We start from the raw sequence: 16,173 nt of genomic DNA on the forward strand, positions 1-16,173 counted from the left end.
GCTAGATTTATATCAAGCTGACAGCTCAAGGGGGGTGTCTTTTCTGTTGCAGCTAAGGGGGCGTGTCCATGCTCTCCCTATCACAGCTCAGGAGGCTGTTGAAAAATGAAACTGAGCATGTGCGTTGTTCTCAATGAGCTGGACAAAGAAAACAAAAACAGCAGGTGGCGCTATACAGATACATTTGATTAAATACATGCAGTTACAAAAGAGTTCAGATGCAGGTGCTGAATATTTTTCATGGGACAGCACCTTTAAAACATAGAACATTGAGTGAACATCTAAGTGAAAAAGACACACTAAGGCCTCATGCACACGACAGTATTTTTTCACGGTCCGCAAAATGGGGTTCCGTTGGTTCGTGATCCGTGACCGTTTTTTCGTTCGTGGGTCTTCCTTGATTTTTGGAGGATCCAAACGGATCCGTCCTGACTTACAATGCAAGTCAATGGGGACGGATCCGTTTGACGTTGACACAATATGGTGCAATTGCAAACGGATCCGTCCCCCATTGACTTTCAATGTAAAGTCAGGAGTTAATACAGGGAGTGCAGAATTATTAGGCAAATGAGTATTTTGACCACATCATCCTCTTTATGCATGTTGTCTTACTCCAAGCTGTATAGGCTCGAAAGCCTACTACCAATTAAGCATATTAGGTGATGTGCATCTCTGTAATGAGAAGGGGTGTGGTCTAATGACATCAACACCCTATATTAGGTGTGCATAATTATTAGGCAACTTCCTTTCCTTTGGCAAAATGGGTCAAAAGAAGGACTTGACAGGCTCAGAAAAGTCAAAAATAGTGAGATATCTTGCAGAGGGATGCAGCACTCTTAAAATTGCAAAGCTTCTGAAGCGTGATCATCGAACAATCAAGCGTTTCATTCAAAATAGTCAACAGGGTCGCAAGAAGCGTGTGGAAAAACCAAGGCGCAAAATAACTGCCCATGAACTGAGAAAAGTCAAGCGTGCAGCTGCCAAGATGCCACTTGCCACCAGTTTGGCCATATTTCAGAGCTGCAACATCACTGGAGTGCCCAAAAGCACAAGGTGTGCAATACTCAGACATGGCCAAGGTAAGAAAGGCTGAAAGACGACCACCACTGAACAAGACACACAAGCAGAAACGTCAAGACTGGGCCAAGAAATATCTCAAGACTGATTTTTCTAAGGTTTTATGGACTGATGAAATGAGTGAGTCTTGATGGGCCAGATGGATGGGCCCGTGGCTGGATTGGTAAAGGGCAGAGAGCTCCAGTCCGACTCAGACGCCAGCAAGGTGGAGGTGGAGTACTGGTTTGGGCTAGTATCATCAAAGATGAGCTTGTGGGGCCTTTTCGGGTTGAGGATGGAGTCAAGCTCAACTCCCAGTCCTACTGCCAGTTTCTGGAAGACACCTTCTTCAAGCAGTGGTACAGGAAGAAGTCTGCATCCTTCAAGAAAAACATGATTTTCATGCAGGACAATGCTCCATCACACGCGTCCAAGTACTCCACAGCGTGGCTGGCAAGAAAGGGTATAAAAGAAGAAAATCTAATGACATGGCCTCCTTGTTCACCTGATCTGAACCCCATTGAGAACCTGTGGTCCATCATCAAATGTGAGATTTACAAGGAGGGAAAACAGTACACCTCTCTGAACAGTGTCTGGGAGGCTGTGGTTGCTGCTGCACGCAATGTTGATGGTGAACAGATCAAAACACTGACAGAATCCATGGATGGCAGGCTTTTGAGTGTCCTTGCAAAGAAAGGTGGCTATATTGGTCACTGATTTGTTTTTGTTTTGTTTTTGAATGTCAGAAATGTATATTTGTGAATGTTGAGATGTTATATTGGTTTCACTAATAAAAATAAATAATTGAAATGGGTATATATTTGTTTTTTGTTAAGTTGCCTAATAATTATGCACAGTAATAGTCACCTGCACACACAGATATCCCCCTAAAATAGCTAAAACTAAAAACAAACTAAAAACTACTTCCAAAAATATTCAGCTTTGATATTAATGAGTTGTTTGGGTTCATTGAGAACATGGTCGTTGTTCAATAATAAAATTAATCCTCAAAAATACAACTTGCCTAATAATTCTGCACTCCCTGTATACCATAGGATCGGAGTTTTCTCCAATCCGATGGTATATTTTAACTTGAAGCATCCCCATCACCATGGGAACGCCTCTATGTTAGAATATACCATCGGATTTGAGTTAGATCGTGAAACTCATATCAGACAGTATATTCTAACACAGAGGCGTTCCCATAGTGATGGGGACGCTTCTAGTTAGAATATACTACGAACTGTGTACATGACTGCCCCCTGCTGCCTGGCAGCACCCGATCTCTTACAGGGGGCTGTGATCAGCACAAATAACCCCTCAGGTGCCGCACCTGAAGGGGTTAATTGTGCGTATCATAGCCACCTGTAAGAGATCAGGGGCTGCCAGGCAGCAGGGGGCAGACCCCCTCCCTCCCCAGTTTGAATATCATTGGTGGTCAGTGTGCTGCCCCCCCCTCCCTCCCTCTATTGTATCATCATTGGTGGCCAGTGTGCGCCCCCCTCTATTGTATTAATATCATTGGTGGCCAGTGTGCGGCCTGCCCTCGACCCCCCCCCCCCCCCCTCCCCCGATCATTGGTGGCAGCGGAGATTTCCGATCGGAGTCCCAGTTTAATCGCTGGGGCTCCGATCGGTAACCATGGCAACCAGGACGCTACTGCAGTCCTGGTTGCCATGGTTACTTAGCAATATTAGAAGCGTCATACTTACCTGCTGCGCTGTCTGTGACCGGCCGGGAGCTCCTCCTACTGGTGAGTATGATGCTTCTAATAGGGGGGGAGAGGGGAGGCCGCACACTGGCCACCAATGATATTAATACAATAGAGGCAGGGGGGGCCGCACAGGCTACCAATGATAATACAATAAAGGGGGGCCGGGGGGGGGGGGGCGCACACTGGCTACCAATGATAATACAATAGCGGGAGGGAGGGGGGCCGCACTGGCCAGCAATGAAATTAAAACTGGGGAGGGAGGGGGGTCTGCTGCCTGGCAGCCCCTGATCTCTTACAGGGGGCTATGATACGCACAATTAACCCCTTCAGGTGCAGCACCTGAGGGGTTAATTGTGCGTATCACAGCCCCCTGTAAGAGATCGGGTGCTGCCAGGCAGCAGGGGGCAGTCATGTACACAGTTCGTAGTATATTCTAACTAGAAGCTTCCCCATCACTATGGGAACGCCTCTGTGTTAGAATATACTGTCACGAAGTGAAAACTCAGCTCTGAAAAAGCTTTTATGCAGACGGGTCTTCGGAAAGTAGCCTACGGATCACGGACACGGATGCCAATCTTGTGTGCATCCGTGTTTTTTCACGGACCCATTGACTTGAATGGGTCCGTGAACCTATGTCCGTCAAAAAAATAGGACAGGTCATATTTTTTTGACTGACAGGATACACGGATCACGGCCGCGGATGACAAACGGTGCATTTTCCGAGTTTTCAACGGACCCATTGAAAGTCAATGGGTCCGCAGAAAATCACGGAAAACGGAACAACGGCCACTGGTGCACACAACGGTCATGTGCATGAGGCCTTAGGCTACTTTCACACTCTCATTTTGGCTTTCAGTTTGTGAGATCCTTTCAGGGCTCTCACAAGCGGTCCAAAACTGATTAGTTTTGCCCTAATGCATTCTCAATGGAAAAGGATCTGCTCAGAATGCATCAGTTTGCCTTCGATCAGTCTCCATTCCGCTCTGGAGGCGGACACCAAAATGCTGCCTGCAGCGTTTGGCTGTCCGCTTGACGAAACTGAGCCAAACGGATCCGTCCTGGCACACAATGCAAGTCGATGGGGACGGATCCATTTTCTATGACACAATCTGGCACAATAGAAAACTGATCTCGATTTTCAATAGAGTTCATGACGTCTTGGCTACGTTACAGATAATGCAAACTGATCCGTTCATGACAGATGAATGTAGTTGTATTATTGTAACGGAAGCGTTTTTGCAGATCCATGACTGATCTGTAAAGAACGCGAGGGTCTTAGAAACAAGATGTGCCATCTTCTGAAAACAGGGGTAGAAGATTTTTTTTTTTTGTGTGTGTTACCAGGATTGGTGATTTTTTTTATTTTTTTTAAATGACGTCACTGATGCATATTTTTATTGCTAGCCGCTGGTTTCCTAAACCTCAGTATTGGAATTTAATCTATTTGGATCTACATTTTGTTTGAACTGCATGCAAGGGAGTGTTCTATATCACCGGTGCTTTCTTTCAAACGTCACTTTCCATAACATTTCAATATTTTGCAAATCATAACTTCTACATTTCTTGTCATCTTTTTCATTTTGAAGTAATAAAATGACAACATAGACCACAATAGGTAGAAATATTAGAATAATAGTCTGAGCATCCAGTGCTTTCTTTATCTTTTCAATGTTTAATTTTAGCTATACATTCACGTCCATGTTTTTGTAATCTATTTTATATTCCTGAGACTCAACTGTGTCATGTCCCTTGTTCTGTGTATGTGGTGTTTATCGTATATGTAAGTTACAACTAACCACTTTGTGGTCTTTCTCTTAGAAAACTGTGGTCCTACATTTGCAATAGGCAGCCTTCCTCATTTGTGCTTGAAGCCTCTTAATCAAATTAAACTTGGCTTATTTTCTTATATTTAGGTACGTAGAGAATACAGGAAATTTTTCCGTGCCAATGCTGGAAAGAAGATTTATGAGTTCACAATACAGAGAATAGTGAGTATTATATACAGCGCATAGTAACTTTAAAGGAAATTATTGGAGTTTTCTGGGACTTATAGGTGTAAATAGGATAGCTCCTCATTATCACATCGGTGTGGGTCTTACTCCTGGCACCCCTGCTGATCAGCTGTTTCAGCAAGCCACTGCACTTACTGAAGCTCTGGTGAGCACAGCCGGCTCCCTACCAGCTTGCCAAGCACAGCAGTGTACATGTGTATGTAGGATGGCTCTGCTTGGTATTGCATCTCGGGCCTATTCTTTTCATGGGGCTGAGCTGCAACTAGGCCATGTGACCGATGTACTGTGACAACAAATGGCCTAGGAGCACTGGCCTCTTCTAACAGCTGATGAACGGGGGTCTTGGGTGTCGGGTCCACGCTGACCTGATATTGATGACCTATCCAGAGGATAGGTCATCAATATCAGTTACTGGATAACCCCTTAAAATATTGCTGACTTAACCTCAGGATAGGTCATCAATATCTGATTGGCAGGGTTTGACTTGTGACACCCTTGCTTATCAACTGTTTGGAGGGGTTGCAGTGCTAAAACGAGTGCGCTGCACAGTTGTACCAAACACAGTGCTGCACGGCAGCTGTGCTAGAAATTGCACCTCTGGCTCATTTACTTGAATGGGACTGAGCAGCACAAAGGCTATGTGCGATGAACTTGATATGCCTGGCCTAGAAAAAGGCCATAATGCTCACTCAAACACAGCGGCCCCTTCAAACAGGTAATTGGAAGGGGTGCCGGGGGTTACACCCTAATGACCAGATATTGATGACCTTCATGTTACAATATTTTTATTTCTGGCTGCTCTTCTTGATGTTTTATATTTAAGGTGATCATAGGACCTGCTCTATCTTTTTTCCCATGGTAGTTTGGGGGTGGGGGGCTGCTGTCTGTTAGCCACAAAACACATTGGAAGAACAAAAAGTTCATGGGCAATTAAAATTATTTCTGCATAGATATCAAATTGATTGAAATGTAAATTTTTTTTTACAACCTAAGCAAATTTTTGCATGATTTAGATGTTCCTGCAGATTATGCAATATTATCAAATTCTTAGCATTTATTTTATTTAACTTTATCCCAGATGCAAAAGTACTTCTTGGAAATGAAGAATAAGGTTCCCTCAGTATCTCCTATAGACAACAACTGGCCAACAAGACCTTACCTCTTTTTGGAGGCAACACACAAGGAAATGAAGAGGATTTTCCATCTGTGGAGGGTATGTATTAGATTTAAAGCTGGAAAGCTGTAATCATCTGGTTTTAACATTTCCAGTGTGTTCATGTTTAGAAGATCATAGGAAAATATTTTTTGCAGCATTGGATCTCAAAAGAGGTGTGCAAGGCATAGAGGGATTGCCAAAGGTTTTAGACGGCCTGGCAAAGGCAATAATGATGCACAAAAGAGAACCGATGTTGCTGACCATTGCAGTTCACATACTGCTATTACAGGAGGCGTGTTGCTCTTTTATATAATGATTGGAAACAAAGCAAATACACATTAGTATAAAAATATAAAACCTACTCTACTGTAGATTGTGTAAGCTTAAATGGGTTGTCTCATCTCATACTTGTATGCCACCAGTGTTTGGTAGGTGTGGGTCCCTCCTCAGTTTCCCACACCTAACTCTAGAATGGATACACTCATGCGCAGCCGCCTTCCATTTATTTCTATGGAACTGGCACATTTCTGTCATCCGCATAGAAGTGAATGGAGAGGTGGGTGCACTTGCTCGGTGGGCTTGATATTCATCTCTCTGGGACTTCAGAAATTAACCGAGCGTGCCACTTGGCTATTTTATGTACTCCTATAAAAAATGAATAGAGGGCGGCCAAGGCCGCGCATTGTGCTCTTCTTCATTTGTGGGCTCTGTTTTTAGAGATGGCTGCAGGACAGGCAGTCTAAAGATATGCTGAATTTATCGCCACAGCTCATGCAGGATTATACATTTGATGTATGGCTAAACACTTTTTTGTTTTACTTTGCTTTTTGGTACAAATTGTCATGAGGTCTTCCTGACTAGCCTTCAGTAACAGATGTAATGGGGCAGGGGTATGACATGTTGAATTTCAGGTCAAAATAAGTTTTTGTTGGGTGGTCAAAATAGGTAGACCAGGCAAGCATGCAGCCAGCTGGTGTGATGTGTGGTTGGCTTGGCTATCTTGTTCACAGGCAAAAATAGATTTTGTAAAGAACAGGGCAGGGAGGCTTCACCCATGAAGATGGAACGAACTTGGGAATAAAATAAGACTTTAATGCAGTGTGTGAAATTGACTTTATTCTTCTGCTTAGAAATGTAACAATCCGCTGTGACGGTTTTGAACGGGTTCTCTTTGACCTCTTAGGAAGGACTAATCTTCTCAAGATGGTAGAGGATCCCTAATTCTTGTATATTTTGCAGATATTATCACTTATGGATAAGGGATGAGAGGAGGATTAAAGGGGTTGTCTGGACTTGAAGCAGACAACCCCTGGGGTCCTAACCTGTGCCTCTTAACATAAAAGAACAGCACTCACCAGCCCCTGGTCCTGCTGCTCCTCCATACCCAGCTGCTGCTGGTCCCTACAGGCCTAGAAAGTAGCTTGGTCCCGTGACCGCTGCAACAATTCACAGGCCTCAGTGGTCACAGCTCTAAGCTGCTTTCTGATTCTGCGGGAACCAGAAGAGGCTGGGAACAGATCAGCAGCAGGCCTGTGAAGAGGTGACTGGTTTTTTCTCGCTCGTATCATTATGGGACACAGGAGACCATGAGTATTTGCTGCAACTAGGAGGCGACACTAGGCAAAAAAAGTGTTAGCTCCTACTCTCAACTCCTGCATACACTGAGCTAATCAGTTTTTAGATAAGTGTCTGTAGGAGGCAGACCTCCCCTTTAGGTACGGGAAACAGAGGCCCGGCCTCTCTCTTTAACTAGGGAGGAAGTCCGGTGTCTGTTCCCCTCACCGCCCAACCTCCTCCAAAGAAGGCAAAAGTGGACCAGGGTGGCTCAGCTCCCCTGCATCCCGCCAGCTTTGGGGTCATCTGCATTTCTGCAGTCCCCCTCCACTCCAGCCTCACTACCACTATCAAGTGCTGAGTGTAGTGTCTGTTGCAGAATTAACCCCCTCTAAGGTGGTGCATGTGCGCTCTCCCTCTTGCGGTTACTGGCACACTTCCCTGCAACAAGTCCACTGGATGTTTTTCATGCAACCTCCCTTCCACGGGCACGAACTGGCGCTGTACATCCTGTCCTGTTCCCCCTTTTTTAAGTGGAGTAGTTCCACTACCACTGGTTGCTGTACATCCATATTCCCCTCCTCACATAAATGGGGTAATGGCACTACCAATGTATACCGTGCGTCCCGTCATATGACAGTCCGTCTATGGATGGAAGATTTGCACTACCCACGTATACCGTACATCCTGTCGTGTTAATCACTCCTCAGGTGGAGTAATTGCCACTGGATGCCTCACACTCTGTAGCATTGCCCCCCCCTCTTAGGTGGCGTAAATACACTACCACTGTATACTGTACAGCCTGTCTCATTACCCCATCAATAGGCGGCTTAATGGCACGACCACTGGATACTGTACAGCCTGTCGCTTAACCCCCCCCCCCTCCATAGGTGACTTAATCGCACTACCACTGCATACTCTATAGCCGGTCGCATTACCCCCTTCATAGGTGGCGTAATCGCGCTACCACTCCATACTCTTCAGCCGGTCGCATTACCCCCCCCTCTATAGATGGCGTAATTGTACAGCCACTGCATACTGTACAGCCTGTCGCATTACCTCCCTTTATAGGTGGTGTAATTGCATGCCCACTGGATACGGCAAAGCCGGTCGCATTACCCCCTTCCAAAGGCAGAGTAATTGCGCTATCACTGGATATCCTACTCCCACAAGTTCAGTATTCACATGAACGGTTGAAGTAATTACACCACCATTAGATACTATGTCTACTACGCCACAGCGCTAGATGCTATAATTCCTATCATATTCTTCCGCGGGGGTGTATGCCAAGAGACTGTACCTACTATTACCTGGTCCTCCCTCACAAGCGGAATATGGACGAAACCACTGGATACTGCAGCTACTACCGCATTACCCCCTTCGTTTTTGGTTGTTGGTTTTGAGTGTTGATATGGCAGTCCCTGTCTTCCCAGGGTGTAACCCCACAACACCGCTTTAAGTCCCTGGTGGGACTCAAGACTACATGATTGGTCATGATACACCACCTAAGAAGGTGTCGAGTATCTGCCCTAGAAGAGAATTTGGTTACTACGAAACAAATTGAATAGTACACTGCCTCTGAATACGGTTTCCACTTCTAGCACTCCTTCTGTTTCAGGTGGTGTATTTAGGCTAGCACTACATTCCATGGCTACTACTGTATGTCCTCTTCCACAGGTGAAGTCTTTACACTAGCACTAGAGATCGTAGCTACTACTGTAGGGCCTCCTTCCCAGGTGGTGTGTCTACCCTGACTTTGGCTTTTGTGGCTACTTTGGTATAGCCTCCTTCTCAGAGTGTGTATTTATGCTTGCGCTACATATCATGGCTACTACTGTATGGATTTCTCAGGTATTGCGCTAGCCCTTGTTTCGGTGGTTACTCTCTGTGTGGGCTTCTTCTAAGGGGAAGGATTTGTGTTATCACTCGATGCCATGGCTCCTACTGAACAGTCTCCCCCTTAAAACAGTCCTCCCCCCCCCTCCCTTAGTCTCCCTGGTGGAGTATTTGCATTAGTACTACATACCATAGCACCTTCTGTATGGTCTCCTCATCAGGTGGAGTATGGTGCTATCACTGTATACTATGGCTTCTACTGTATGACCTCATCCTCAGGTGGAGTATTGCGCCAGCACTAGTTATTGTGGCTACTCCTGTCTGGCCCCATTCTCAGGTGGAGAATTTGCCTTAGCCCTAAGTGCTTTGTCTACCACTGTGTGGTTCTCTTCCCAGGCTTGGGGCTTACGTTCCCCCTGCAAGCCACGGTGGCACCCGCCATGCTTTCTTCCTCTCTCCTTGCATTTGCACTGGATATGGTTACGTGGTTTCTACCACATTGCCTTCTGTTCCGGTCCATGTTTCAGCACTGGCTCTTTATGCTGTAGCTTCTACCGCTTCTCTTTTTCTATAGGTGGAACCCTCACACTGGTCTTAGGTGTGGTGGTTGTGTCTACATTCCCTCTCAGGTGGATCTCCGGCTTATTTTACATGACCAATGGATGCCATTGTACCAATAGGTGGGGTCTTTATGCTGGCGCTTGCAGTTTACCTGATTCGTCCACTCATTCCTGATGACCTGGGCATCTGCAGTACTTCCATTCTCTGACCAGGTATTTGCATTAGTATGTATGCTATAGCTGATGAGCCATTCACTTCTGGTGTGCACTTTTACGGGGTTCTCCCTGGTTGGCATAACCTCCTCGTTTCTATGACATTGGTCTACCACAAGGTTCTCATTTCAAGTGGGACATTGGCGCTAACTGTTGATGCTGTGACACCATCAACACTGACTCTTTTAAGAGATGAGTAATAGATTTGACATGTCCTTATGTAGGGGACACACCTATTCGGGGCACATACTGTGCATCAACTGCTTTTCCCCCCTCACCGGACAGAACTATGGTGCTGTCGCATGTTGTCAATGCTAATAGATGTTTCGTTGCTGGAACGTAATACCCTTTCTACATTATGCCCCTCTGCCAGATGACTGATTGCGCTCCCCCCAGATTAGGTTTCTGTCTACCTGGCCAGTATCCATACTCCTGAGGTTGGATTCTTACTGTTCTGGAACGCCTGCACTATATTTTCTTATAGGTCCAGATTTTCTCTGTTTTTGTGACGTTGGACATATTCATCACATTCTCTCCTGGAGAAGTATTTCTCCTATCTCAGATCAATCTGTGCATTCCGCTGATGACCGCATTGTCCCCTTCAGGCAGAGTCGCTACACGGTGACAGTAGATGGTCTCTGACGAATCTATATATTTTTTGCGTCTGCTTTGCTTCTACTTATCACTACGGTATTTGTTCTTCAGCCTGCAGTTGGGTCTGCCTGATCCAGGCAGTTAGTGAAGTATCATTCAGCTTCTTTTGTTAGAAGTCTCACAACAAGCCTCTACGGCTCTGGGGGCATCTGTCTTCCACAATACCTGCTCTTTAGAGGGCGTTTCCTTTTTAGGAAGAGATATATGCTGCGATCCTTATCTTTTTGGATCGGCTTTCATGAGTGTATTCCGGCGAATGTATGTGCTCTCTCTCATGTATTGTAGCCTACTCTCTTTTCTAATGCCAGGGTTTCTAATGCCAGTCGTGATATGGTCCTGGTTCCAGCATCACTTGCAGTCTTCCTTTTGTCCAGTGGCGGAGGTTGCTTTGGCTGCACTCTTCTGCCGCATTGCTCACTGCTGGGATGCTAATTGATCCCTGGGGACAGTCTTTTCCTCTTAGACTACTCTCCATTTGTCTATAGTTTTTAATTTTCTTCCTCTGATTGGTTCCAGTTCTGGCTTTTTGTCCCCCTTGGCCACCCCTTATCCCTTATCTGTCTTGATGAGTGATCATATTCCATACTTTTTAGTCTCTTCTCGTTCTAGATTCTTTACAAGGGAGTGGCTACTCGCTATTTTCTTTTTAAAATTGGCCCACAGGGGTTTCCTCACGTACCTGGGAGATTCCTACAGGACTAGCCCTCTGCCAGTTGCCCAGTAATTCCTTCCAGTTTTCCCAGTTTTTTCCTGGGTTGAAGTATCCCATCCTGATACATAGAAATTGGGTAAAGTTGTGTCTGGGTTTTCCTATTACTCGTTCGCCAGGTCTCGTGCATAGCCAGATTCTACAGGTTCTTTTCTGTTGAGTAGACACCCCTCGGTTTTCCATGGGGCCTATTGCCATGCAAGACAACCTGGGTTTCCAGTCCAAGTCCCTACAACAATTCTGTGGTCTTCGTTATCCGGAAGTACCTTCCACACATCATCATCAGTTGTCAGACATGCTTATCCTTCTTGTGGATATTATGTGCTGCGATCCACATCTCCTGAAGCCTCTCGAGCACTTGGGCTTCGTTTAACTGGGTTTTCCTCTTTTTGCCCAGTCTAAGACGCCGTGCCTTCTTCGCTCTCTGGCTGGCCTTCATTCATTTCAATGGGTCCGCAAAAAATGTGGCCATCACACAGTATGTCCGTTCCGTAGCCCCGTAAAAAAATAGAACATGTCCTATTTTTGTCCCTTTTTAGCATTGTTACAATGGATACGCCCAAAAAAAAGGATGGCATACGGATGACCGCAAAACACATACGGTCGTGTGCATGTAGCCTTAGTCTGTGATTGCTAGATAAAGAAGCTTTTTTTATATTCTTATATATAGTCTTCCAGTTTAATACATTATTTCTCGTAATATTTTGCCCCATTTTAGCTTGCTACATTACTTAAAGGGTTTCTGTCATCTGAAAAATGGGTATTAAGCTGGCTGACATTAGCGATGTGCTAATGTCAGCTGAACATAACTATATTAGTGCCATCTCACTGCCTAAAGCCTTTATTGAGAAAAACTAACTTTTATAATATGCAAATTAGCCTTTAGGAGCAGGGGGGGGGGGGCGTTGCACCTGCTCCTAGAGGCTCCATTTGCCCACCTCTTTTCATGCCCTTCTCTTGATTGACAGGGCCAGGGCAGCGCTGCTCTCCTCCTGCCAGCCATGTCTGCAGTGTAAATCTCGCGACGTTCAGTATTCGGCGCAGGCGCGAGAGTTACACTACAGACACGGCCAGCGGGAGGAGCGTAGCGCTGCCCTGGCCCTGTCAATCAAGAGAAGGGCATGAAAAAAGGTGGGCAAATAAAGCCCCCCCCCCCCCCCCCTGCTCCTAGAGGCTAGCATATTATAAAAGTTCATTTTTCTCAATAAAGGCTTTAGGCAGTGAGATGGCACTGATATACAGTAGTTATGTTCAGCTGACATTAGCACATCGCTAATGTCAACCAGCTTAATACCCATTTTTCAGGTGACAGAAAACCTTTTAATCCTTTAATTTATTTATTTTTTAATCTGTGAAATTGAAACTTTATTGTCCCTAGAATAATAAAGTCTGTGAACTCATGTGCTTTCACTATAAAATAACTTATTCTAAGTGTGTAAGAACGCGTGTCTTAACTGAGCATATCTAAATTTGGTCATTAGGCCTCATGCACACGACCGTATTTTTTTGCGGTCCGCAAAACGGGGTTCCGTTTTCCCGTGATCCGTGACCGTTTTTTCGTCCGTGGGTCTTCCTTGATTTTTGGAGGATCCACGGACATGAAAAAAAAAGTCGTTTTGGTGTCCGCCTGGCCGTGCGGAGCCAAACGGATCCGTCCTCAATTACAATGCAAGTCAATGGGGACGGATCCGTTTGACGTTGACACAATATGGTGCCATTTCAAACGGATCCGTCCCCATTGACTTTCAATGTAAAGTCTGGAGTCCCTTTTATACCATCAGATCAGAGTTTTCTCCAATCCGATGGTATATTTTAACTTGAAGCGTCCCCATCACCATGGGAACGCCTCTATGTTAGAATATACTGTCGGATATGAGTTAGATCGTGAAACCTCATTTCCGACAGTATATTCTAACACAGAGGCGTTCCCATGGTGATGGGGACGCTTCTACTTAGAATATACTACAAACTGTGTACATGACTGCCCCCTGCTGCCTAGCAGCATCCGATCTCTTACAGGGGGCCGTGATCAGCACAATTAACCCCTCAGGTGCCGCACCTGAAGGGGTTAATTGTACTATCATATCCCCCTGTAAGAGATCAGGGCTGCCAGGCAGCAGGGGGCAGACCCCCCCCCCCCCCCCCCCAGTTTGAATATCATTGGTGGCCAGTGCGGCCCCCCCCCCCCCCCTTCCTCCCTCTATTGTAATAATTCGTTGGTGGCACAGTGTGCGCCCCCCCCCCCCTTCCTCCCTCTATTGTAATAAATCGTTGGTGGCACAGTGTGCGCCCCCCCTCCCTCTATAGCATTAACAACATTGGTGGCCATTGTTTAATCCAGACTCTCTTCCTTCATTAAGAATACTTTCCATAAATCAAAAAGAGTCCTCAATCCAGATGGGACAAGCCGTGATGTTATAAAGTATTTGTGGTAGATGAACCATTTTAATCATGGTGACCCTATCTGATTGACTAAGAGTGAACTTTTGCCAAACACTAACTTTATTTTCAACATAGATTGTCATATTCAGTGTATAGAAGTCCTGTACTGAGGAACTAATTCTAATACCTAAATATTCCAGCGAATCAGTTGGAGAGAGAATCCAAACCTCGGGTTCTCTCGTATAGGGGAAACAAGTAAAAGGGCATAGAACCGATTTCTACCAGTTCACCTCAAAACCTGATATGGCCCCAAACTTGTTTATTAATGTCATTACATAAAGTAAGGCAGTGGAGCCATCTCGTAGAAAAATAAGAACATTGTCTGCGTAGAGGCTTATTTTATCGTGTACATCCACTCCCCTAAATCTGCGCACCCGAGGAAAGAATACCGAGGAAAGAATACCATTGCCCAGCCTAATACATTTAATTTTTGTAGAGGCCTTTTGATTTTGAATTATCGTGGCTAGAAAACATCAACTCAGCTTTTGCCAAACACTAACTTTATTTTCAACATAGATTGTCATATTCAGTGTATAGAAGTCCTGTACTGAGGAACTAATTCTAATACCTAAATCTGCACATCAGATATCAATCTGCACATAGACCCAGACTCTGGGTCTATGTGCAGATATCTGATTGGAGCTGACTTAGTGACCTCTTTTGCACATAAACGGTTATACTATATTCCTTAGTAATAATGACCCAGTCCACATCACACCATGAGGGCCCCCCCTGAGCAAAGATTAGTAAATGTGGCAGGTGGTGGCCCCAGGCCACAGTTCAGCAGACAGAGAGAACCCAACTCCTTTGTTTGCAGTCTCTCTAATAATCCACCAGTAATTTTAAATAACCCCATTAGTGGGGGATTATTAGAGAGACGGGAGACCTAAGGGTTTGGGTTCTCTCTGTCTGCTGAACTGTGGCCTGGCCTGGGGCCACCCGGCCACATTTACTAATCTTTGCTCAGGGGGGGCCCTCATGGTGTGGAGTGGACTGGTCATTTTTACTAAAGAATATAGTTTAACCGTTTATGCGCAAAAGAGAAAAAAGAAGTCACTAAGTCAGCTCCAATCAGATATCTGTACATAGACCAAGACTCTGGGTCTATGTACAGATATCTGATTGGAGCTGACTTAGTGACTTCTTTTTTTCTCTTTTGGACATAAACAGTTAAACTATATTCCTTAGTAAAAATGACCAGTCCACTCCACACCATGAGGGCCCCCCCTGAGCAAAGGGTGACACCAGCCATAGCAACGCCACTGCCTCTATCTGTAAGTCGCTGGAGTGCACGGCAAGCTCGCTTTTCTGAAGGAAGTGGAACTGTGAACTGTCTGAACTCTGAACGGCTGTACAGTCAGTAGTGGCATGTGACACGTGGCAATAATAATGTGTCTGCTGGCCTGCAGCCTGGTAAAGACCTGTGTCATGTCATGTGTGATGTGCATCCCAATTATGCCATACATACGTGTGCAGATACTGGTCCTGTACTCCTGTGAGGCTGCAAGGCAGGGGTGTGGTGTGGACCACTCCTGAGACTGCATGTGCTTAGGCCTCATACACACGGCCGTTGTTTGGGTCCGCATCTGAGCCGCCGTTTTGGCTGCTCGGATGCGGACCCATTCACTGTGTGTTGTGGTGGAGGGCATGATTGCATGCTAGGGTGTGTGAAGGCAGGATCCAGGGGGCCCAAGTAAATTCTTGCCCAGGGTCCAATCAATATTAAAGACGGCCCTGGTTCCGTGGCTCCATTCAAGTCAACGGGTCCGCAAAAAAAAGGAACACATACGGAAATGCATCCGTATGTCTTCCGTATCCATTCAGTTTTTGCGGCACCATCTATTGAAAATGTTATGCCCAGCCCAATTTTTTCTATGTAATTACTGTATACTGTATATGCCATACGGAACGGAGAAACGGAAACATAACTGAAACAAAAAATGGAAAAACGTATCCGGAAAAAATGGCCCGCAAAACACTGAAAAAGCCATACGGTCGTGTGTAAGAGGCCTTAGTCGGAGGACTACAATTGAAAGTGCAGTGAAAAAATGGTATTCCTGAGGGGGTGTGGGTAGTTGAAGAGTGTTCCAAACTTCAAAGGGGAAAGATATAGTCCAATGTTTTTATATGTGGAGAAGAGTTTTAAAGTCTGGGGAAGTTGGTATTCCCCCTCAGCCAAAACGAAAATTCATGTAAAGATGTATAAAGCAGTCCCCTTGTAAGGTTTTGTAGCCGTAAGACGAGGCTAAGTCACACAATATTTGTGC

General features: G+C 45.4%; 1 protein-coding gene across 4 annotated transcripts in view; it reads left to right on the forward strand.

The window, feature by feature from the left end:
• The window catches only part of MYO1B (myosin IB), a 325,313-nt gene that overhangs the window by 290,894 nt on the left and 18,246 nt on the right, over nt 1-16,173 (forward strand). For all 4 annotated transcript variants that reach the window (XM_040439420.1, XM_040439422.1, XM_040439424.1 and 1 more), the window contains 2 exons: nt 4,684-4,758; nt 5,861-5,995. In XM_040439420.1, coding sequence (XP_040295354.1) covers nt 4,684-4,758; nt 5,861-5,995 — 210 coding nt within the window. The remainder of the gene's footprint in view (nt 1-4,683; nt 4,759-5,860; nt 5,996-16,173) is intronic.

The sequence above is a fragment of the Bufo bufo genome, chromosome 7, assembly GCF_905171765.1.
Source record: "Bufo bufo chromosome 7, aBufBuf1.1, whole genome shotgun sequence".
Lineage (NCBI taxonomy): Eukaryota > Metazoa > Chordata > Amphibia > Anura > Bufonidae > Bufo > Bufo bufo.